Here is a 20,967-nt window from a genome sequence, read left to right on the forward strand (position 1 = left end):
CTTCAGGTTTAGCAAACGTGTTAGAACAGGAGAAGTGAGTGTGTCGGAGTTCAGTTAAAACAAGATGTGAATAGTATAGCACATGGAAAATGAAGGCTTATTGTGAAGGCCCTAGGTCCTCAAGTTGAGAAAGCTGCAAGCAAGGAGTATTGCTGAAAACAATCAAATACAAACAGTGGTTGGATACAAGGCAGCAGCTCATGGGCACATGCTCACTGCCACTTCTGCTCCTCCTCTTCCTCCATTTCTTCCAGTTGATGATTAACTTTTTTTTGGTCGCATTATTTTTGGTATACTGCCAGGTACTGTGTCACAGACAAATTTAAAAGTGGAAAGTAAGCTGTAGAACATACAAGTCAAATTCTGTACTTTTTAGTTCTCATTAAAAATAAAGGAAGTAGATTGGCAGTAAATCTAAGAGAGTATGGAGTTAAGAAAGAGGAGAATATAGTATTTATTCAGGGCCCAGCATATGTCAATATACTAGCACTTCATTGTGATACTCAGCGCTTCATTGTGAGAGATGTGTATTTATTTAACTGGGATGAATAGCCTTTGTAGTATTCTAGGATACAGCCTTTGGTTGGATTTTTATCAGTGTTCTTACCAGTGGGAATATTAGAATTAAAAAGAGTTTATTATCATTTCTACTTTTCTTAGCAATACTGTCGTAAAATCAGATGCTAATTTCTCAGTGCTTTTGGGAATTGAAAGTGTCACTCTCCCCTTCCATCAGATATAAATAATACCATAAGGAAAACCATACCATTTGAGAGAAACAGCATTAACTCAACAACGTAGTGATCACTTATCAACAGAAAAACAGGTGATGAAAAATATAAATGTGACATAACATGGAGTAGGGGAGTACACTGACTTGGCTTTCCTTTGTTTGCAAACCCATTTCTTGATAAGTAGTTGTCAGTATACTGCACACACAGCTTTCTTTTGTTAGCTTTATTTCAAAAGCCAGTGATAAATATGACAGCTTTTACCGAATTCTGTCTTTATCAAAATCCTAGAAAGTGAATGGATCTGAAAGAGAATTCCCTGTGATTTTCATTAGTATTGTTGTTGTTGCTGTTGTTCAGTCACCCAGTCATGTCCAACTCTTTGTGACCCCATGGACTGTACACCCCGTGGACTGTAGCATGTCCATGGCATCAGTGATGCCATCCAGCGTTCATTCATTAATATTACTTCTAAACAAATAATAACATTTAGAAATATAGTATTTATAGTAAACAATAAAAAAGCTGTAAGATCTTATTAAGAGTTATTAAATATATTAAATATAAAGACAAAATTAAGCATTTTTCAGATAGATTATCATGACCAATGATAAAGGCTGCTTCTGTCTCATAGGACTCATAGATTTTGGTAAAGGTATTGAGTTGTTAAAGTGGTATAAAGCATAACTCATACTGCAGCTTGTCTTTGCATGAATTTTCATTTATTTGGAGACAAATAATGTATTCTAATACAGGAGTTGGAAAACAGTGGCTCTGTGGTCTATTTTTATACCACCTATGAACTTAGAATGGTCTTTTAAAAGGTTGTATAAAGAGAGTATGCAAAAGAAGTCATACATGACCCTCCACGCCTAAAATATTTACTCTTTGGTCCTTTACAGAAACCCTAAAATATAAATATATAAAACATAAGCATGGGAAGTTCTGGTTCCAAGTGAGCTGATGTAATAATCACCTGACTCTGTGTCTCTGTCAGTGAGTACACCTATTGTAAACCTTGGACAGAATGCCCGGAGCAGCTTTCTGAAGACTCTGAATAGTAAAAAGTAGCAAGAGAATTAGGAAAGACCAAACTTTGAAATGCCACCAGACTGGGGGTGAGTTTTCCATTTTTCCATTTGTGTTGTCACATGGCCTGGTCTCAACATAGTGTGGAACCAGGCAGTGGACATCATTGTGGACAGAGAGAGCCCCAGGAGGGCTCTAAGAGAAGCCCTCAACCTCAGGCTTGGAACGTAGAGATTATGGCTCCTATTATGCGGTGATAGTGGGCATAGAGGAAGACATAGGTATCTAAAGCTGAGGAAGGGGGTTGCCTTCGTTTCTGTTGGAGGATCTGTGGTCATGAGAGGTTGAGACGTGCAACCTGTTCTTATTTTCTCTGACTTCCTGCCAGTTGGCCCCCACTGCCTGAACACTTGGAGAAAGTAAGAGGCAAAGTATAAATAAAACCTCAGCTTTCTGGGCAGAGTGCTGAAAAGGGAGAGCCCCAGGGAATCAGAAAGTACTCATTTATCTACAAGAGAGGGGAACTTAGGAAAGGGATCTCAGAAGAATTAATGTAGAAACTCTTGGAGATGAAATTAATGGAAGTGACAGAGGAAAGAGTCAGAGAACTTGAAGATAAATCATAAAAATTACGCAGTCTAAAAAACAGAGATGAAAGATTGGGGAGGGGGAAAGAGCATCAAGGCCCTATGGAACGACAACAAAGCTCTAACTTTCGTACATTGACATCTCAAAAGGAAAGGAGGAAGTATTGTGCAGAAAATTACTTTTTAAAAAATGGCAAGATAACAGACAAACTCATATAGTGATGGTAGGAATACAAAATAGTACAGCCACTCTAGAAACAGTTTGATAGTAACTTGTAAAGCTAAACATATATTTACTGTAAGGTCTACCCATTCCATTCCCATAGAGTTGAAACATTTATGGTGAAATCAGAACATAACATTCACACAAATAGATAGCCACACAAATATTTGTAGGAACTATATTGATAATTATCAAAAAATGGAAAAAACCCAGTTATCCTTCTATACATGAATGGCTTTTAAAAAAAACCCTCCAATACATCTGTGTAATGGAATACTACTCAGTGATTTAAAAGAACATGTGAACAATTGATAGACACAATAATTTAGGACATTTTCTCAAAAGGTTGCATACTGTAACCTGATGGAAAGTAGTCTCAGAAAGTAACATACTGTGCTCGCTTCGGCAGCACGTATACTAAAATTGGAATGATACAGAGAAGATTAGCATGGCCCCTGCGCAAGGATGACACGCAAATTCGTGACGCGTTCCATATTTTTAAAAATCAAAAAATGGGCCAAAGAACTAAAAGGACATTTCTCCAAAGAAGACATATGGATGGCTAACAAACACATGAAAAGATGCTCAACATCACTCATTATTAGAGAAATGCAAATCAAAACCACAATGAGGTACCACTTCACACCAGTCAGAATGTCTGCAATCCAAAAATCTGCAATCAATAAATGCTGGAGAGGGTGTGGAGAAAAGGGAACCCTCCTACACTGTTGGTGGGAATGCAAACTGGTACAACCACTATGGAAAACACTGTGGAGATTCCTTAAAAAATTGCAAATAGAGCTGCCTTATGACCCAGCAATCCCACTGCTGGGCATACACACTGAGGAAACCAGAATTGAAAGAGACACATGTACCCCAGTGTTCATCACAGCACTGTTTATAATAGCCAGGACATGGAAACAACCTAGATGTCCATCAGCAGATGAATGGATAAGAAAGCTGTGGTACATATACACAATGGAGTATTAATTACTCAGCCGTTAAAAAGAATACATTTGAATCAGTTCTGATGAGATGGATGAAATTGGAGCCTATTATACAGAGTGAAGTAAGCCAGAAAGAAAAACACCAATACAGTATACTAACACATATATATGGAATTTAGAAAGATGGCAGTGATGACCCTGTATGCAAGACAGCAAAAAAGACACAGATGTGTATAGCGGACTTTTGGACTCAGCGGGAGAGGGAGAGGGTGGGATGATTTGGGAGAATGGCATTGAAACATGTATACTATCATGTAAGAATCGAATCGCCAGTCTATGTCCAATGCAGGATACAGCATGCTTGGGCCTGATGCACGGGGATGACCCAGAGGGATGTTGTGGGGAGGGAGGTGGGAGGGGGGTTCATGTTTGGGATCGCATGTACACCCGTGGTGGATTCATATCAATGTATGGCAAAACCAATACAGTATTGTAAAGTAAAATAAAGTAAAAATAAAAAATAAAGTAACATACTGACACCAAAAGCATAGGCAACAAAAGACATAAATTGTATTTTATCAATGCATAAGACTCTTGTGCATCAAAGGATGCTATTGACAGAATGAGATGGCAACCCACTGAATGGCAGAAAATATCTGCAAACTATATGTGCATGTGTGTGTGTATATATATATGTGATAAAAAGCATAGCTAAAATATAAAGTACTCTTCTACGTTAATAATAAAAAGACAAAATGAGCAAAGGATTTGAATACATGGGTTGGAAAGATCCCCTGGAGAAGGGAATGGCTACCCACTCCAGTATTCTTACCTGGAGAATTCCATGAACAGAGGAGCCTGGCGGGCTACAATCCATGGGGTTACAAAGAGTTGGACACGACTGAGCGACCAACACTTTCACTTTTTTCACTTCTCCAAATAAGATGCACAATGGCCAGTAAACACATGAAGATACTCAGCATCATTAGCATCAAGAAAATGCAAATTAAAATCAAAAGGAGATACTGTATTATGCCTATTGAAATGGCTGTTATCAGAAAAGCAGAGATTAGTGCTGGTGAGAATATGGAGAAGTGGGAAGCCTGGTGCAGTGCTGGTGGGGATGTGAAGTGGGGTAGGAGCTGTGGAAGATGGTATGGTGGTTCCTCAAAAAATTAAACATACTTACCATAAGATCCATCAGTTCCGCTTACAGATACATACATGTAGACCTGAAAGCAGGGACATAGATAGATAAATGTATATTCATAGCAGCGTGGTTCACAAGTGTCAAAGGATGGGTGGATGGACAGAATGTGTATGTACATACAATAGAATATTATTCAGCCTTTAAAAGGGAGGAAATGCTGATATTTGCTACAACATGAATGAAACTTGGAGACATTATGCTAAATGAAATAAGCCAGTCGCAAAAGGACAAATATGTGATTTCAAATATTATATGAGCTGCTTAGAGCAGTTAAATTCACAGAGACAGAAAACAGAACGGTGGTTGTCAGGGGCTTATGGTTGAAGGGAATTGGAAGTCAGTGTTGAATGGATACAGAGTTTTAGACGTGGAAGATAGAACAAGTACTGGAGGTAAGATGGTCAGAGCCGCGCAACAACGCGAAGGGCTTAATGCCACTGAAACCGCGCGCTTCAGAATGGTTAAAATGGTAAATTTTATGTATATTTACCACAGTTTTTTTAAATTTTGGAGGAGGGAAAGGTTACATGTTATTCCATCTGTATGATCTTTTAGAAAAAACGAAGCCATCATGACAAGTCGCTAGTTGCCAGGAATCACGAATGGCTAAGGGAGGTCACGTGAGGGAGGGGTTTTGGTTCTGTGTGTAGTATTGTGATGGCGGTTGCTCAGAGTTTGCATGAGTTAAAATTGATAGTACTGTACACCCTGAAAAGGTCAATTTTACTGTCTTTCAGTTAAATATGATTATCAATATGTATAAGCCTGTTAGGACCGTTGCTCGGTGGGGGTGGGGGTGGGTCCCTCAGTACCAACAGTGAGAATGGATTTTATTTTGTTTCAAGGAAACACGAAGAGATAAAGTATGCCTTTCATTTTTTCACCATAGTAAGGGACTAGTTTTATAATTTAAAATGCTAAGCTAAACCTAGTGTTCTTTTTTTGTTGTTGTAATTAACAAGTGGTAACGTATATAATATTTGAAAGATACCAAATGGCATAAATAAGATTATAACATTTTAAAATTGCAGTTGGTAACATTTTAGTACTGTTCATTATTGCTCCTTCTCTATGCGTGTATTTTGTGAGTATGTGTTTGTTCAGTTCAGTTCAGTTCAGTTCAGTCGCTCAGTCGTGTCGGACTCTTTGCGACCCCATGAATCACAGCATGCCAGGCCTCCCTGTTCATCACCATCTCCCTTATTCGTGTCATCAGGGCTTTAGGAAAAAGGAGGAGATTTGCAAGGCACTATGTGTTTATTTCTTGTTTATGTAATTACTGTTATACTATATACTGAATTTTCTCTTCTCCTTAAATAGTGTATCTTGAATATTTTCCAAAATTATTAAAATTCTTGCAAAGCTTTATTTTCATAGTAGTATCTTGTGGATATATCATAATTGATTCAACCTCAGTCCTTCTTTGGGGCCGTTTAAGTTTTTTCCAGCATCACTTGTTTGTTTATTTGGGTGTGCTGGGTCTTACTAATATTACAGTTGCCACACACAGCATCTTCACTGTGGCTTATGGAATCTTTTGTTGCAGCCAGTCAGCTTCTCTCCAGTTGTGGCATGGGCGTAGTAGTTGTGGCGCGTGGGCCTAGTTGCTCCACAGCGGGTGAGATCTTAGCTCTCTGACCAGGGATCTAACCCATGCCACCTTCATTGGAAGGTAGATTCTTAACCACTGGTCACCATAAGTTATTATTATAACCGTCATTCCTGTGAACGTATATTCACATTTTTCGTGTGCACAGAATACGTCTGTGTGTAAATGTACAGCCCTATTGAAAAGTCTGAATTTAGTGAAGTGCAAACATGAAATAGTCTTCCCCACTCCTTGATTCCTAGCGTGCTATGCAGTTTCGCTTCTGTCTTATACACAGGCATGTGAGGTGAGTGACAGGCATAATTCCAGTGATCTAATTCAGAAATTAAAAGTGCAGTGAGATCCAGTTCAAAACTCTGATCTCATATCCAAAGCTTTTCCTCGTTCAAGTTGGAACCAGGCTTTTATGGCTCATGCTCTGAAGCGGGGAGGGCTTATTAAAATTTCATTCACACCTTCTTCCGCTCTAGACTGTAGAGTGTGGCAGTGACTCAATACAGCTGTAAACGCCTCGCTCCACTGCAGGTTCCAGGCATAACTCCCCTGTGTAACGGCTTAACAAAGGGAGTAGAAGCAACTGCCCTGTCTTACCTGCTTGTGTTTGTGGCCCCGCTTTGGTTGTCGCTACTCCTCTGACCAGCTCTTACTGATTTGATGTCCTTCAGGCATATGTTTGTTCAACCACCAGTTCCCTCTTCTGGCAGTGCCCCCAGTCCACACAGGAGCTGCTTGGAGCCTTGCCTCTTGGCCTGCTGTTGCTTTGCATGGTTGTTGATTATGGTGAGAATATTATGACCTTAATTGTTGGCATCTTTCTTTAGAATATAGAGTGTGGATGCAAGCATGTGTGCTAAGTCATGTTTGACTTCTGGTGACCCCATAGACTGTAGCCCACCAGGCTCCTCCGTCCATGGAATTTTCCAGGCAAAAATACTGGACATACCCTCCTCCAAGAGATCTTCGTGACCAAGGGATCAAACTTGCGTCTCATATCTTCTGCATTGGCAGCTGGGTTCTTTTCCACTAGTGCCACCTGGGAAGGCCAAGAATATAGGGCATTAAATGCCTTTTTTGCTTTCAGATGTAGACTCTGGTCATCAGTCCTGAACAAACTTCCAGAAAGGCCGCATGCAATATCTTGTTTCAAGTGTGTATGTAAAATTTGCGGCAGTTGTCAGAACAGTTGCTGAGCATTTTTCCTACTTTTATTTTAAATGGCAGTTCAATTCTTAGCTTGAAAAAAACATTTTTTTGCCTCATCTGCATAAGTAGATGCATTGTAGGATACATTGAAAGTCTATCAGCACCCAACAAAGGTTTCTGTTAAACACACAAAACAAAAATCATTTCTGTTGTAGCGATGATGAATGGTTTCTTTTGGCCACTACTTTCCCAGGCATCCTTTGGTCTGTCTTCCTCACCGGGGGGAGTCTGCAGACTGTGGTCTGTGGGACCCTCCCAGCTCCCCAGCTGTTTCTGTAAGTTACACTTTCTTAAGCACAGCTGTGGTCATTGTTCATGCATTCTCTAGGATGACTTTTGTACCACAACAGCAGAATTGAGTATTTGTGACAGCCCGTTTGGCCTGCAAAGCCCCAGATATTTTCTCTCTGACCAGTTATAGAGAAAAGTCTGGCAGTTCCTGTTATACACCCTTCCTTTAAAATTCTTTCTAAAACATAGCTCAGAAATACCAGTTGTTTACTTATAAACATTAAGTAGCTTCTCATGGTTGACAGAATATAGTCTAAAATCTTTAGGGCTTCCCAGGTAGTGCTAGTGGTAAAGAACCCACTTGCCAATGCAGGAGGCATAAGAGATGCAGGTTCAGTCCCTGGGTCTGGAAGATCCCCTGGAGGAGGGAGAGCAAGGCAGCCCACTCCAATATTCTTGCCTGGAGAATCCCATGGACGGGGGAGCCTAGTGGGCTACAGTCCATGAGGTCGCAAAGAATCAGAAACAAGGGAGGCGACTTAGGATGCACACATTCTAAAATCTTTAGCTATAGATTCAAATCTTTTTACAGTGTCATCTCAAATCACTGTGCCAAGTTCAAATTCAGGGTTTCCTGTTATTTTCAGTGATGTAACTTGATGTCTGGCGTTGCAAATTGGCTGAGTTTGGCTCCCAGACTTGTTTTGTTTTATTGATTCAGCATTTAAAAACTAGATGATATCACCCAGAAATCCAGATTCCTTGTTATTCTTGATGAGTCAAGAGTTCTGATAAACTGGCCCCAGAGACCTCAGTGTAACGTTCTGTTAGCACTGAGTGGCCACTGCCTCCTCCCTGTGGGGCAGTGCTATTCACCTCTGCACAGCCTGTGTCCTGCAGGTCATATATGCACATGCACTCAAACCTGGTCTGCTTCAGTCGTGCATGTTACCAGCTCTGGCCACTGGAGTCATTTGAGTTTGCAACCAACCCTGGGCAGTGAGATGCCTCCTGGTCGCCTGAACCACCTGTTCTCACAGTACCGTGTGCTCCTCCCTCTGCCTAGTAGATCCTGTTTGTCTTCAGAACTCTTCATCCTTTAAGCCTCCATTTAAATATCACCTTTGTGAGGCCTTCCCTGTCACAGTCACTTCTCCTTCTGTACCCTTGTGGCACTTTGTTCATTTAGTTTGAGTGGCACCTGTCACGTTGTATTTTAGTGACCACATGGTAAGCTCCTTGATGGTAAGATTTGTGTCTTCCTCATCTTTCCATTCCTAGGCCCCAGTCAATGCTCAACAAAGAGTGAAGGCCAAGTGAATGTTGCTAGATTGTGTGCTGTGAACATCTAAAAGCTGGGAATGTAGAAAAGGATTCATTCGGCAGAAAGAAAAATTTGCATTTTTCCCACTTAAATGCGTATTCTTTTCCTTTCAGTATTTCACTTAGTTTTCTCTTTTTCTTTCCTTAGTTTATAACAAGTCATTTGTGTTTTCCAGAGAACGGATACTTCAGTTTTCATAAGGATTACCATCACTTTCTAGCCCAGGGTCACAAGCTAGTAAGCAGTGGAAGTGGGTTTCAGAGTTACATTTCTCTGCCTTTAGAGCTCATGCACATAGCTGCTGGACCACTCTTTATCATCAGGCTGCTTTTGAATAAGTTACAAAGTTTTCTAAGTCTCAGTTTCTAATTGTAAAAGGAAAACGATAATGGGACCCATCTTTAGGATGTTTGGGAGAAATAAGTGAGAATGTGTAAGTGCTTAGAATAGAGTTGGCTTAGAGTAAGCACCCAATAAATAGAGCTGCTCTATTTCTACTACCTCTACTACCACCCCGACCACTACCACTGCTGCTGTTGCTATCACTTTCCTTGATGTTGTGTAGGAAATACAGACGGTCTTCTTTTTCTTGCTTTAAACCTTCAGGAATCAAGGGAATTAGGAGTGTTGGCCCACTTGCAGAAACCACTGCCAGGCTACCCTGTGTATGATCCTAGATCATTGCACTTGGAAGAGATTTGGAAGGTCAGATGTTCTAACAAGTGCTTATTCAAAGCAGCAGTTTCCAGTTAGAGATGATCAGTCATCTAGAGGCTGTTGGAACATTTACAGTGACAGAAGCGGGCCACTTTAGGAGGAACACAGGAGTGTTTAAGAATTGTGTGCACATACTTTGCTTTTCTTTTTAGGTCCGTCCCCTGTAAAATGTAGACAATTAAGTTGAATCCTTTTTCCATACTCTTGTCCTTAGTCTTTCAAAGTATTTGAGCTGACTTCCAACATTGGTGGTTCTCCAGGTGTGGCCCAAGGGTTCCTTTTAACTGAGACCCTTTCCTCAGGAGCTTTTCTTCTCTCCTCCTCTTTCTCTTAACCTAAGAATCCTTGAAGACCCTAAAAACATGAGCTAAAATTTTTGTGTGCCTGAGTACCTTATTCTGGAGCAAGATTTGGTAACCGAAAAAAGTTTAAGAATCACAGCCTCAGATAGTCTCATGACTACATTTTGTCCTGCATGTATCTGTATCTCAAAGGGACAAAAAGTGGTTAAGAATCACAGTTTTTTAGTTCTCCCATAATGGTAGAAAGTGATTGAAAGCAGAAGTTACGATTGCATGGAAAGAGGAAAATCTGAGAGTCAAAGAAATGAAGTTTACCTATATCCACTGAGCCACCACGCTGACATCTTTGCGAAGTTGTCTGTCTGGTGTGCTTAGAAGATAAGTGCATGCTCAGTTATGTCCAACTCTTTGCATCCTCATGGACTGTGTAGCCTGCCAAACTCCTCTGTCTATGGTATTCTCCAGGCAAGAATACTGGAGTGGGTTGCCATTTCCTCCTCCAGGAGATCTTCCCGACCCAGGGATCAAACCTGCGTCTCCTGTGTCTCCTGCATTGTAGGCAGATTCTTTACTCACTGAACCACTTAGAAAGGCCTTAGTGTGCTTAGCGAGTTATTTCTGATATAATAAGGATGAAAGCAGAAGGTAGGATTCAGTAAATCAGTCTTTTCTTAAAAACATTAATGGGGGCTTCCCTGATAGCACACTGGTAAAGAATCCACCTACCAGTGTAGGAGAACCAGGTTCAGGTCCTGATCCGGGAAGATCTCACATGCCATGGAGCAGCTAAGCCCATGTGCCGCAACTTTTGAGTCTGTGCTCTGGAGCCTGGGAGCTGCAACTACTGAGCCCACGTGCCACTACTACTGAGCCCACACACCCTAGAGTGTGTATTCTGCTACAAGAGAAGTCACTGCAATGAGAAGCCTGGCAACCCACTCCAGTACTCTTGCCTGGAAAATCCCATGGACAGAGGAGCCTGGTAGGCTGCAGTTCATAGGGTTGCTAAGAGCTGAGCAACTTCACTTTGACTTTTCAGTTTCATGAATTGGAAAAGAAAATGGCAACCCACCCAAGTGTTCTTGCCTGGAGAGCCTGGGGGATGGGGGAGCCTGGTGGGCTGCCGTCTGTGGGGTCGCACAGGACAGGGCAGGGGAGCCTGGTGGGCTGCCGTCTATGGGGTCGCACAGTGTTGGACACGACTGAAGTGACTTAGCAGCAGCAGCAGCATGCTCATAAAACATACAACTTTTTCATAATTTTATACAATATTTAAAATAAAAAGTAAAGTGAGATGTGTGACTATATTTATTTTAAGATTTAGTAGAGGACATAGTACTAACTATGAAAGACTAAGGACAAGAATACACAGAAGGACTGTACAGAAAAGATCTTCACGACCCAGATAATCACAACGGTGTGATCACTCACCTAGAACCAGACATCCTGGAATGTGAAGTCAAGTGGGCCTTCGAAAGCATCACTACGAGCAAAGCTAATGGAGGTCATGGAATTCCAGTGGAGCTGTTTCAAATCCTGAAAGATGATGCTGTGAAAGTGCTTCACTCAATATGCCAGCAAATTTGGAAAATTCAGCAGTGGCCACGGGACTGGAAAAGGTCCGTTTTCATTCCAATCCCAAAGAAAGACAATGCCAAAGAATATTCAAACTACTGCACAATTGCACTCATCTCACCTGCTAATAAAGTAATGCTCAAAATTCTCTAAGCCAGGCTTGAGCAATACGTGAACCATGAACTTCCAGATGTTCAAGCTGGTTTTAGAAAAGGCAGAGGAATCAGACATCAAATTGCCAACAGGCACTGGATCATGGAAAAAGCAAGAGAGTTCCAGAAAAACATCTACTTCTGCTTTATTGACTATGCCAAAGCCTTGGACTGTGTGGATCACAATAAACTGGAAAATTCTGAAAGAGATGGGAATACCAGACCACCTGACCTGCCTCTTGAGAAATCTGTATGCAGGTCAGGAAGCAACAGTTAGAACTGGACATGGAACAACAGACTGGCTCCATATAGGAAAAGGAGTACGTCAAGGCTGTGTATTGTCACCCTGCTTATTTAACTTCTATGCCGAGTACATCATGAGAAACACTGGGCTAGAAGAAGCACAGCTGAAATGGAGATTGCCAGGAGAAAGAAACATCAATCACCTCAGATATGCAGATGACACCACCCTTACGGCAGAAAGTGAAGAGGAACTAAAAAGCCTCTTGATAAAAGTGAAAGGGGGGAGTGAAAAAGTTGGCTTAAAGCTCAACATTCAGAAAACGAAGATCATGGCATCTGGTCCCATCACTTCATGGGAAATAGATGGGGAAACAGTGGTTACAGTGTCAGACTTTATTTTTGGGGGCTCCAAAATGACTGCAGATGGTGATTGCAGCCATGAAATTAAAAGATGCTTACTCCTTGGAAAGAAAGTTATGACCAACCTAAATAGCATATTCAAAAGCAGAGACATTACTTTGCCAACAAAGATCCGTCTAGTCAAGGCTGTGGTTTTTCCTGTGGTTACGTATGGATGTGAGAGTTGGACTGTGAAGAAAGCTGAGCAGTGAAGAATTGATGCTTTTGAAGTGTGGTGTTGGAGAAGACTCTTGAGAGTCCCTTGGACTGCAAGGAGATCCAACCAGTCCATTCTGAAGGAGATCAACCCTGGGATTTCTTTGGAAGGAATGATGCTAAAGCTGAAGCTCCAGTACTTTGGCCACCTCATGCGAAGTGTTGACTCATTGTTTTCTAATGACCCTGATGCTGGGAGGGACTGGGGGCAAGAGGAGAAGTGGGCAACAGAGGATGAGAAGGCTGGATGGCATCACCAACTCGATGTACGTGAGTCTGTGTGAACTCCAGGAGTTGGTGATGGACAGGGAGGCCTGGGGTGCTGCAGTTCATGGGGTCACAAAGAATTGGACACGACTGAGCGACTGAGCTGATAGCACTAACGATTAGAGGTGCTAAAATTTGGACAAAAGTGTAAGCTGTATTTTAAAACAGTTTATGTATTTTAAGATTTTATGAAATCATTGAGGGCATCTGTTTTGCATTTCTGGAGCCTATGTTGTTAGTTTACAGTAGGAATGGCCGTATAGGTCTGCAGAAAGTACAGTCACAAACATCTGAGTGTAGTATACAATGTCCAGCAGTCTAGCTTGTAACTGTTAAGGAAGGTATTTGGACCTCTTGCTTTTTCTTGTATCTATTACTTTCCCAAATTTAAGGTAGCTATAGGTCTTTGTGGGCTTCCCTGGTGGCTCAGTGGTAAAGAATCTGCCTGCCTAGCAGGAGATGCGAGTTTGATCCCTGAGTCAGGAAGATCCCTGAGAGAAAGAAATGGCAACCCACTCCAGTATTCTTGCCTGGGAAATGCCATGGAGAGAGGAGCCTGGCGGGCTGCAGTCCATAGGAAACGACCTAGTGGCTAAAGAACAACAATAGATCTTTACAAAGGATAAATCAATTCCTTAGAGCAGTGTTGGTTACTTCAGTTGATAATAGAAAGAAGGACCTTTTGAGGTGAAGGGGAGAATTAAGAGACAAATGAAAAGACACGTGTTGATACTCTACATGTTTTGTTTTCTTTTTCTGCCATAGCAAATGTACGGTACCTTGTTTGTCAGTGAACTACTTGCTTTGATGGAATTTAATGTCTGTAAGGTGTATGGATTTAATAAGGAGAACTAAGCATTGCTTGATTTTCTTTTTTCTCCCCTCTCAAACCTCCCACTTATGGATTGGCATAAAATGAAAATTCCTCCAATAATGTCCAGACCTTCTCATTTAGGGTTTGATACTGTATCATACCCAAGTGCATGTTGAATAAATATTGTCTGATGATGATGCGAAAAATTTTCTTTTCAGGAGGAATTCTTTATATACTTATGTACCACATTTCTCACAGTGGTTTCAAGAGTCACTGGGAAATAGAATTCTTGTTTGATCTTGAATTCTTACTGTGTAATTTTTACCAGTTACACTATTACAAGTTTTATATGAATTTTAAAAACTGTATTCATTTGACAAATTGCAAAATCCTTTAAGCATAGGACTGTAACAGAATCGATTTTTAGTGGCATATTTAAGAGAATAACATGCATTGAATTTTGAATGAGAAACCCTAGGACTTTCCAAAGATGCATGCTGGGTTAGGTGTTTTATGAATAGGGCTCATTCGCTATATAGGACTTACTGTAGCTTTTGCTAAGTAGGAAGATAATTGTTATTGCAGTTAGAAAGTGTTAGCATAGCATCTTGGAAATGTCTCTGTGTGAGATATGTGTTATCTGAATGTGTGTAGTCAAGGACTTTCATTTTGGACTTTTGAAAGCATTAACTTCTAAATATTTTCTTAAGTTTCTTTTAAAAAATAAATTAACAACTTTAAGAAAAAAAATCACTGATTCCTGGGATGGAGAAGTGGCGGGTAGGGATGGTATATTCTACCCAACAATATGCTTTGTGGAAATTTGGAATTCAAGGAATCACAGGTGGGAACCACTTCAAAATACTTTGCTGTAATATGTTCTAAAAGGTAATTGAGTCTTGACATGTAGAGACATATAAATGTAGCATTCTAAAAGAAGAGCTTTAGAAGTTTTTTCTTTCACAGTAGAATCCCTTAGTAGATAATTTGCGCTAGTTGAATATTTGAAAAAACTGTATGGAATAACTATTGATACAGTTACCAAAAATTGTACTGTTGTCTTACTTTTACATCATTAATGTTTTGTATCCTTTTCTTTCAGCTGGATATGCCAAGTGACCACATAGCTGCCAATCTACAAGCCGTTATCAATGAAGTTTGTAGGCAAAGACCACTGAATTTGGGTAAGTGGTTCACTGGGGTTAGAATTTCCTATAATCCTGGGATGCTTTAAAAATGTAAAATATTAAAACAGTCCAGTTAATATGCAACTATAGTAACGTGATATTTCCAGGAGTTAAAGCAATACAATTGAATTCACCAAAGTATTCCTGATCCTTGTTAATAAGTTGTACTTGTTTAGAGAGGAAACCTCTTTAACAGTAATAGGGAATACACTGTGAAGCCTTGATAAATTCCCACATTATTTCTATCATTAAATGTAATCAAATTTGAAAGAAAACTGTAACAGATTGCGTTAAACTTAAAATAGTGTTTAAGCAGAAACTAAAATCATTTGTGAGATAGATCATATTGTGAGCCAGACCATTCACTTTGTCACTGGTACTAGCAGTTGGCTTTCTTTATCTTATTTATTTTGGAAAAGAGACAAAGTTTTAGTCATGTCGGAAGAATCACACTTTTTATAAACGGGGTGATTCATGGAGAACAGTGAAACTTGATGTAGCAGCTGTGTCATAAGCTCAGAACATGTATAATTCCCACTGTATCACTTGCCATTCACAAAAATGTGTTCTCTTGTGGCTGACTGAAACCAATCAAGAGTCTATTTCCCTCAAATGACTCAGTACTTACAGGCTTCCCGTTATAGGAGTCTGTCACATTTTGTCTTATAAACCACATGTATAATTAAAGTACAATCTTAGGCTACATTTAACCTTCTTTGGGAGTTAAACCCACTGGTGAATATGTTAATTCTGTTCTGCTAAGTATGACCATCAGTTCAGTTCAGTTCAGTTCAGTTCAGTTCAGTCACTCATTAGTGTCCACCTCTTTGCGACCCCATGAATTGCAGCACGCCAGGCCTCCCTGTCCATCACCAACTTCTGGAGTTCACCCAGACTCACATCCATCGAGGCACTGATGCCATCCAGCCATCCCATCCTCTGTTGTCCCCTTCTCCTCCTGTCCCCAATCCCTCCCATCATCAGAGTCTTTTCCAATGAGTCAACTCTTTGCATGAAGTGGCCAAAGTACCGGAGTTTCAGCTTTAGCATCATTCCTTACAAAGAAACCCCAGGGCTGATCTCCTTTAGAATGGACCGGTTGGATCTCCTTGCAGTCCAAGGGACTCTCAAGAGTCTTCTCCAACACCACACTTCAAAAGCATCAATTCTTCGGCTCTCAGCTTTCTTCACAGTCCAACTCTCACATCCATACATGACCACTGGAAAAACCATAGCCTTGAATAGATGCACTTTTGTTGGCAAAGTAATGTCTCTGCTTTTAAATATGCTATTTAGGTTGGTCATAACTTTCCTTCCAAGGAGTAAGCGTCTTTTAATTTCATGGCTGCAATCACCATCTGCAGTGATTTTGGAGCCCCCCAAAATAAAGTCTGACACTGTTTCCACTGTTTCCCCATCTATTTCCCATGAAGTTATGGGACCAGATGCCATGATCTTCGTTTTCTGAATGTTGAGCTTTAAGCCAACTTTTTCACTCTCCTCTTTCACTTTCATCAGGAGGCTCTTTAGTTCCTCTTCACTTTCTGCCATAAGGGTGGTGTCATCTGCATATCTGACGTTATTGATATTTCTCCCGGCAATCTTGATTCCAGTTTGTGCTTCTTCTAGCCCAGCGTTTCTCATGATGTACTCTGCATAGAAGTTAAATAAGCAGGGTGACAATACACAGCCTTGACGGACTCCTTTTCCTATTTGGAACCAGTCTGTTGTTCCATGTCCAGTTCTAACTGTTGCTTCCTGACCTGCATATAGGTTTCTCAAGAGGCAGGTCAGGTGGTCTGGTATTCCCATCTCTTTCAGAATTGTCCAGTTTATTGTGATCCACACAGTCCAAGGCTTTGGCATAGTCAATAAAGCATAATAGATGTTTTTCTGGGACTCTCTTGCTTTTTCCATGATCCAGCAGATGTTGGCAATTTGATGTCTGATTCCCCTGCCTTTTCTAAAACCAGCTTGAACATCTGGAAGTTCATGGTTCACGTATTGCTGAAGCCTGGGTTTGAGCATGACTTTACTAGCATGTGAGATGAGTGCAATTGTGCAGTAGTTTGAGCATTCTTTGACATTGCCTTTCTTTGGGATTGAGATAAAAACTGACCTTTTCCAGTCCTGTGGCCACTGCTGAATTTTCCAAATTTGCTGGCATATTGAGTGCAGCACTTTCACAGCATCATCTTTTAAGGTTTGAAATAGCTCCACTGGAATTCTGTGACCTCCACCAGCTTTGTTTGTAGTGATGCTTTCTAAGGCCCACTTGACCTCACATTCCAGGATGTCTGGCTCTAGGTGAGTGATCACACCATCGTGATTATCTGGTCGTGAAGATCTTTTTTGTACAGTTCTTCTGTGTATTCTTGCCACCTCTTCTTAATATCTTCTGCTTCTGTTAGGTCCATACCATTTCTGTCCTTTATCGAGCCCATCTTTGCATGAAATGTTCCCTTGGTATCTAATTTTCTTGAAGAAATTTCTAGTCTTTCCCATTCTGTTGTTTTCCTCTATTTCTTTGTATTGGTCGCTGAGGAAGGCTTTCTTATCTCTTCTTGCTATTCTGTGGAACTCTGCATTCAGATGCTTATATCTTTCCTATTTTCCTTTGTTTTTCTCTTCTCTTGTTTTTACAGCTCATTGTAAGGCCTCCCTAGACAGCCATTTTGCTTTTTTGCATTTCTTTTCCATGGCGATCGTCTTGATCCCTGTCTCCTGTACAGTGTCACGAACCTCTGTCCATAGTTCATCAGGCACTCTATCTATCAGATAGATTCTTCTATGTCTTGAAGAACTTTGATTTCAGTATAAAAACCTCTGAGCCTATAGCAGGAATAGAATAATGAGTGTGTGTGTGTGTGTGTGTATGTGTGTGTGTGTGTTGGTCGCTCAGTTATGTCTGACTCTTTGTGATACCATGGCCTGAAGCCCACCAGACTCTCCTGTCCATGGAATTCTCCAGGCCAGAATACTGGAGTGGGTTCTCATTCCCTTCTCCAGGGCATCTTCCCAACCCAGGGATAGAACTGGGTCTCCTGCATTGCTGGCAGATTCTTTACCACTGAGCCACCAGGGAAGCCCTAGAATGATGAATAGTAAATCTTTAAAAGCAGTGTAGTTATCTTCTCTTTGCCATTTTAAATGACGTCCCTTAACATTATCTTTATAAAAGCTTTTTTAATTTTTAGGGAATTTGACTAAAAAATGTTTGGTAACACAAAGGTAGCATATGTGCTGACTGTTCTAAATAAATATTGAAATCTTGCCATCTAAGGTAAATATCACCACCTGCTCCCTTTATGGTTGTCGTTGCAATAAAATAAATTCTAGATGATCACCTTCTGGAAGAGAGAAACGAATTATTAGTGATTATGTGTGGTTTCATTGATAAATCTCTAGTAAACTCTAGTCAAGCTGGTTTTAGAAAGGGCAGAGGAACCAAAGATCAAATTGCCAGCATCTGCTGAATCATCGAAAAAGCAAGAGAGTTCCAGAAATACATTTATTTCTGCTTTATTGACTATGCCAAAGCCTTTGGCTCTGTGGATCACAATAAACTGTGGAAAATTCTTCAAGAGATCGGATACCAGACCACCTGACCTGCCTTTTGAGAAATTTGTATGCAGGTCAGGAAGCAACAGTTAAAACTGGACATGGAACAACAGACTGGTTCCAAATAGGAAAAGGAGTACGTCAAGGCTGTGTGTTGTCACACTGCTTATTTAATTTCTATGCAGAGTACATCATGAGAAACGCTGGGCTGGAAGAAGCACAAGCTGGACTCAAGATTGCCGGGAGAAATATCAATCACCTCAGATATGCAGATGACACCACCCTTATGGCAGAAAGTGAAGAGGAACCAGAAAGCCTCTTGATGAAAGTGAAAGAGGAGAGTGAAAAAGTTGGCTTAAAGCTCAACATTCAGAAAACGAAGATCATGGCATCTGGTCCCATCACTTCATGGGAAATAGATGGGGAAACAGTGGTTACAGTGTCAGACTTTATTTTGGGGGGCTGCAAAATCACTGCAAATGGTGACTGCAGCCATAAAATTAAAAGACGCTTACTCCTTGGAAGGAAAGTTATGACCAACCTAAATAGCATATTCAAAAGCAGAGACATTACTTTGTCAACAAGAGTGCATCTATTCAAGGCTATGGTTTTTCCAGTGGTCATGTATGGATGTGAGAGTTGGACTGTGAAGAAAGCTGAGAGCCGAAGAATTGATGCTTTTGAAGTGTGGTGTTGGAGGAGACTCTTGAGAGTCCCTTGGACTGCAAGGAGATCCAACCAGTCCATTCTGAAGGAGATCAGCCCTGAGATTTCTTTGGAAGGAATGATGCTAAAACTGAAACTCCAGTACTTCGGCTACCTCATGCGAAGAGTTGACTCATTGGAAAAGACTCTGGTGCTGGGAGGGATTGGGGACAGGAGGAGAAGGGGATGACAGAGGATGAGATGGCTGGACGGCATCACTGACTCGATGGACGTGAGTCTGAGTGAACTCTGGGAGTTGGTGATGGACAGGGAGGCCTGGTGTGCTACGATTCACGGGTCGCAAAGAGTCAGACACGACTGAGCATCTGAACTGAACTGAACTGAAACTCTAGTACAACTAGTTTGCCTTCTTCTCTAGAAATGAAACAATCTTCCCTTTGTTATAATTTAAAATAATAGTTCAATAATATCAGTACTTTTCAAGTGAATCTATAACATGAATCCTATAAGGTTTCTTTTTGTATGTTTGTATTTGCTCATTAGGTGTTTGAAATAAAATGAGAATTGATTCTTGTCTCTGTTTTCAGGACCTTTTGTGGTACGTGCTTTCCTTCGAAGTTCAACAAGTGAAGGTTTGTTACTAAAAATCGAGCCATTGTTGCCTAAAGAAGCGGAAACCAAAGAAAGTGACAAAAAAGCTGTGTAAACGTGTTGCATTGTGAAATTATTCTCACTGGATCGAGAAGCAACAGTGAAAATTATAAAACTGTCTGTTTTTTAAGTTTGGTGTCTTATTATTAATCATCATACGTGAAAGTAAATTTTAACCCTGGAAAATCTTAGAACACTTTCAAAAATAAGGAAATAAAATTTGCTGTGTGTCTAAACCTACCTTTTAGATCCTGTTATATTTTCTTCCTAAGAATTCAGATTCTGCATGCTGGTAATTATAGCAGCAATTTCTAGCTTAAGAACTGTCCCTTGAGAGCTATACCATTTGAGAGAAAAGTAAGGTCCTCATTTCCCACAAGACAGAAAATGGGAGAACTGTGGGCTCTTTCACAAATATGACTCTTCTAAAGGAAAATTATGGATAGTCTTCGTTCTGGAAACTTGTGAATGTCTTTTGTGATAGCATGAGTATAGAAAATGACTGATCCATTAAAATGGATGGGAAACGTTTTTCCTCTTAGGAACCAGTTTATATTATTTGTATTTTTTGTAATAATACTGTATATTTTAACGGTACTTTGCAATATTATAAGGCACAGTGTATAGTATTTTTATATATTTACTCTCTTCGTTTGATCTCAATTCCTCTGCTTAATAGCAAGTTGTTCGTGTTTGTAGAATGAAAATCCCATGAGGTAGATAAAGCAACTTAATTTATGGATGAAGAATCAGGCTAGGAAGTTCAGCCACCAATTTGCAAACTGGTGTTGGTCCTTAAATGCTTACTGGTAAGTGACAAAACAAAAAAATTAAGGATAATTTTGTCATGTGGTTGCCAGCTGTCCTTTCTTGGAAATGATTGATTTCCTTTACTCTGAGACTGTCTTTCACTTTTTTAGGGGATGTTCAAGGGCTTTTTCTGATACGAAATTAGATGCCATTCCTTTCTCCAGGGGATCTTCCCAACCCAGGGGTCGAACCTGGGTCTCCTGCATTGCCAGCAGATTCTTTACCATCTGAGCAGCAAGGGGAAGCCCTGTGAAATAATAGTGCTGATAAATTTGTTGGTGGGTTTTAATAACACTCACTTTGTAAAGAATAA

General features: G+C 40.5%; 1 protein-coding gene and 1 non-coding gene across 7 annotated transcripts in view; both read left to right on the top strand.

Moving 5' to 3' along the window:
* The window catches only part of MRPL1 (mitochondrial ribosomal protein L1), a 69,984-nt gene extending 49,900 nt beyond the window's left edge, over positions 1-20,084 (top strand). For 3 of the 6 annotated variants that reach the window (XR_011257820.1, XR_011257817.1, XM_069594450.1), the window contains 2 exons: positions 14,882-14,963; positions 19,781-20,084. Coding sequence is in view for 1 of the 6 variants with exons in the window: in XM_069594450.1 (XP_069450551.1) it covers positions 14,882-14,963; positions 19,781-19,899 (201 nt within the window). In the remaining 5 variants the exon portion in view is untranslated. Of the gene's footprint in view, positions 1-1,633; positions 1,850-14,881; positions 14,964-19,780 lie in introns of all 6 variants that reach the window. The other 3 variants (XR_011257819.1, XR_011257816.1, XR_011257818.1) reach the window with 2 other exon arrangements.
* Positions 2,964-3,070, top strand: LOC138443050 (U6 spliceosomal RNA). The gene has a single exon (XR_011257976.1). It is a non-coding gene; the product is annotated as a U6 spliceosomal RNA (small nuclear RNA).
* Positions 20,085-20,967: the final 883 nt, after the last annotated feature.

Source organism: Ovis canadensis, chromosome 6, assembly GCF_042477335.2.
Source record: "Ovis canadensis isolate MfBH-ARS-UI-01 breed Bighorn chromosome 6, ARS-UI_OviCan_v2, whole genome shotgun sequence".
NCBI lineage: Eukaryota > Metazoa > Chordata > Mammalia > Artiodactyla > Bovidae > Ovis > Ovis canadensis.